Source organism: Alligator sinensis, unplaced genomic scaffold (assembly GCF_000455745.1).
Source record: "Alligator sinensis unplaced genomic scaffold, ASM45574v1 scaffold173_3, whole genome shotgun sequence".
In the NCBI taxonomy this organism is placed as follows: Eukaryota; Metazoa; Chordata; order Crocodylia; family Alligatoridae; genus Alligator; species Alligator sinensis.
In genome coordinates this window covers 835043-836456 of record NW_005842076.1, presented here as the reverse complement: position 1 = coordinate 836456, position 1414 = coordinate 835043, and the positions used below count along the sequence as shown (strand labels likewise).

The 1414-nt window shown below is 57.1% G+C and overlaps 1 protein-coding gene and 1 long non-coding RNA gene across 10 annotated transcripts in view; one reads left to right on the top strand and one right to left on the bottom strand.

The window, feature by feature from the left end:
- The window catches only part of LOC112550306, a 10312-nt gene extending 8904 nt beyond the window's left edge, over positions 1-1408 (bottom strand). The window contains exons 1-2 of the long non-coding RNA XR_003094080.1: positions 1003-1408; positions 203-390 (exon numbers count right to left, since the gene is read on the bottom strand). This is a non-coding gene — a long non-coding RNA (uncharacterized LOC112550306). The remainder of the gene's footprint in view (positions 1-202; positions 391-1002) is intronic.
- SALL1 (spalt like transcription factor 1) overlaps positions 24-1414 on the top strand; it is a 16394-nt gene continuing 15003 nt past the window's right edge. For 2 of the 9 annotated variants that reach the window (XM_006023702.3, XM_025204286.1), the window contains exons 1-2: positions 24-130; positions 845-937. In XM_006023702.3, coding sequence (XP_006023764.1) covers positions 862-937 — 76 coding nt within the window. In that variant the 5' untranslated portion in view covers positions 24-130; positions 845-861. The other 7 variants (XM_006023703.3, XM_025204283.1, XM_025204287.1 and 4 more) reach the window with 6 other exon arrangements.

Sequence of the window (1414 nt, the reverse complement as noted above, 5' to 3'; positions counted from 1 at the left end):
CGCGGGGGCGGGAGGGGGGAGGATCTTTATTTGCAAAGCGCCCAAAAAAACTTTTTACAGTTGCAGCAGCAGGGCTGGGAATAATGCAGTCGCAGGCAGAGGCGGGGACACTGGGATCTAGCTGGGCAAGGTACAATTTATGCCTGGGAAACGTGAACATAACAGTTGCCTTTATAAGAAAAGAGAAAAAAAAAAAGCTCACCAGAAAATACCACTGAAAAGTTTCCCCCCTCCCCCCTCCGCTTCCCGGGCGGCAGGAGGGGAGCGGTGACTTCCCAACGCCCGGGAGATGTGCTCCGCGCCGCGCCGGGGCTGCTCCGGCTCGGGTTGTTTCTCTTCCCCGATCCCTTGTTGGTTCCCCGTGCGGACACTTCTCGTTTTCTCTTTGCCCTTTTGCAGAAAGAAAAATGGGGAGAGCCCGGGACAGCCGGAGCGACCGGGCCGGAGGGGCGGGGGGGAGACACATTCCTATAGTAACAGGGATGGCGTGATACAGTCCCAGCTGGTTGCTAAGAGGGTTAAACTGTATCCAAACAGCTTTGGGGAAATCCAGCCCCTTCTCCTGCCACATGGATCGACTCATTGGGTGGGAGCTGCAGAGAGACAAGGGTCTCCAGCAAATCAGCGCCTAATTGATTAAGGCGAGCTGGTTTGAATAGAGCTGGCCATGTGCCAATCGCCTTTCAAAGAGCCCCTCTATGATTAATCGCAATGCATTATTGATAATCATAATTATAGCAGGACACATGCGCGGTGCGCGGAGGACCGGGCGGGCTGGGGGGGGAGGCTCGATTTCCGTAATTTTGAGAAGATTTTTTTTTAGTAATTTTTTATTCTGCCCCAGCTGATGTTTGAGCCAGCATGTCGCGGAGGAAGCAGGCGAAGCCTCAGCATTTCCAGTCCGACCCCGATCTGGCCTTATTACCCCAGCGAAATGGTGAGTTCCCCTCTGCTCCCGCACACATTTTAACACAAACGCGCGCACAAAATAGATCAACTTACCCTGGCCGAGAGCGGGGAGCTGCGCCGGGGCAGGCAAGGCTGGGCTGGGCAGGGCAGGACTGGGCTGGGCTGGAGCCGCCGGACTTGGGAGTGGGGGGTGGCTTTTTTTCTTTTCTTTTTTTGGGGGGGCTCTTTTTTTTTTCTGTCTTTCTTTCTTTCTTTTTTTTTTTTTCTTTTGGATCTTCTTGTGCTCGTTGGGTTGTCTGAGTTGAACACGTCTCGTGTCGGGCTGTTGCTTTCCCTCCGATGCTGGCGGCCGTGCGATGCGAGCCCAGAGGCGGCGGCGGGCTCCCTACGGACCCCGGTCCCCGGGACGCGGCGACCTGAGCCCACGCCCGCGTGCGGGGGACGTGCCTGCGCCTCGCCCGCTGCAGCCCCGCAGCCCGGGCAGCGCTCGCCTCCGGGAGCCCGT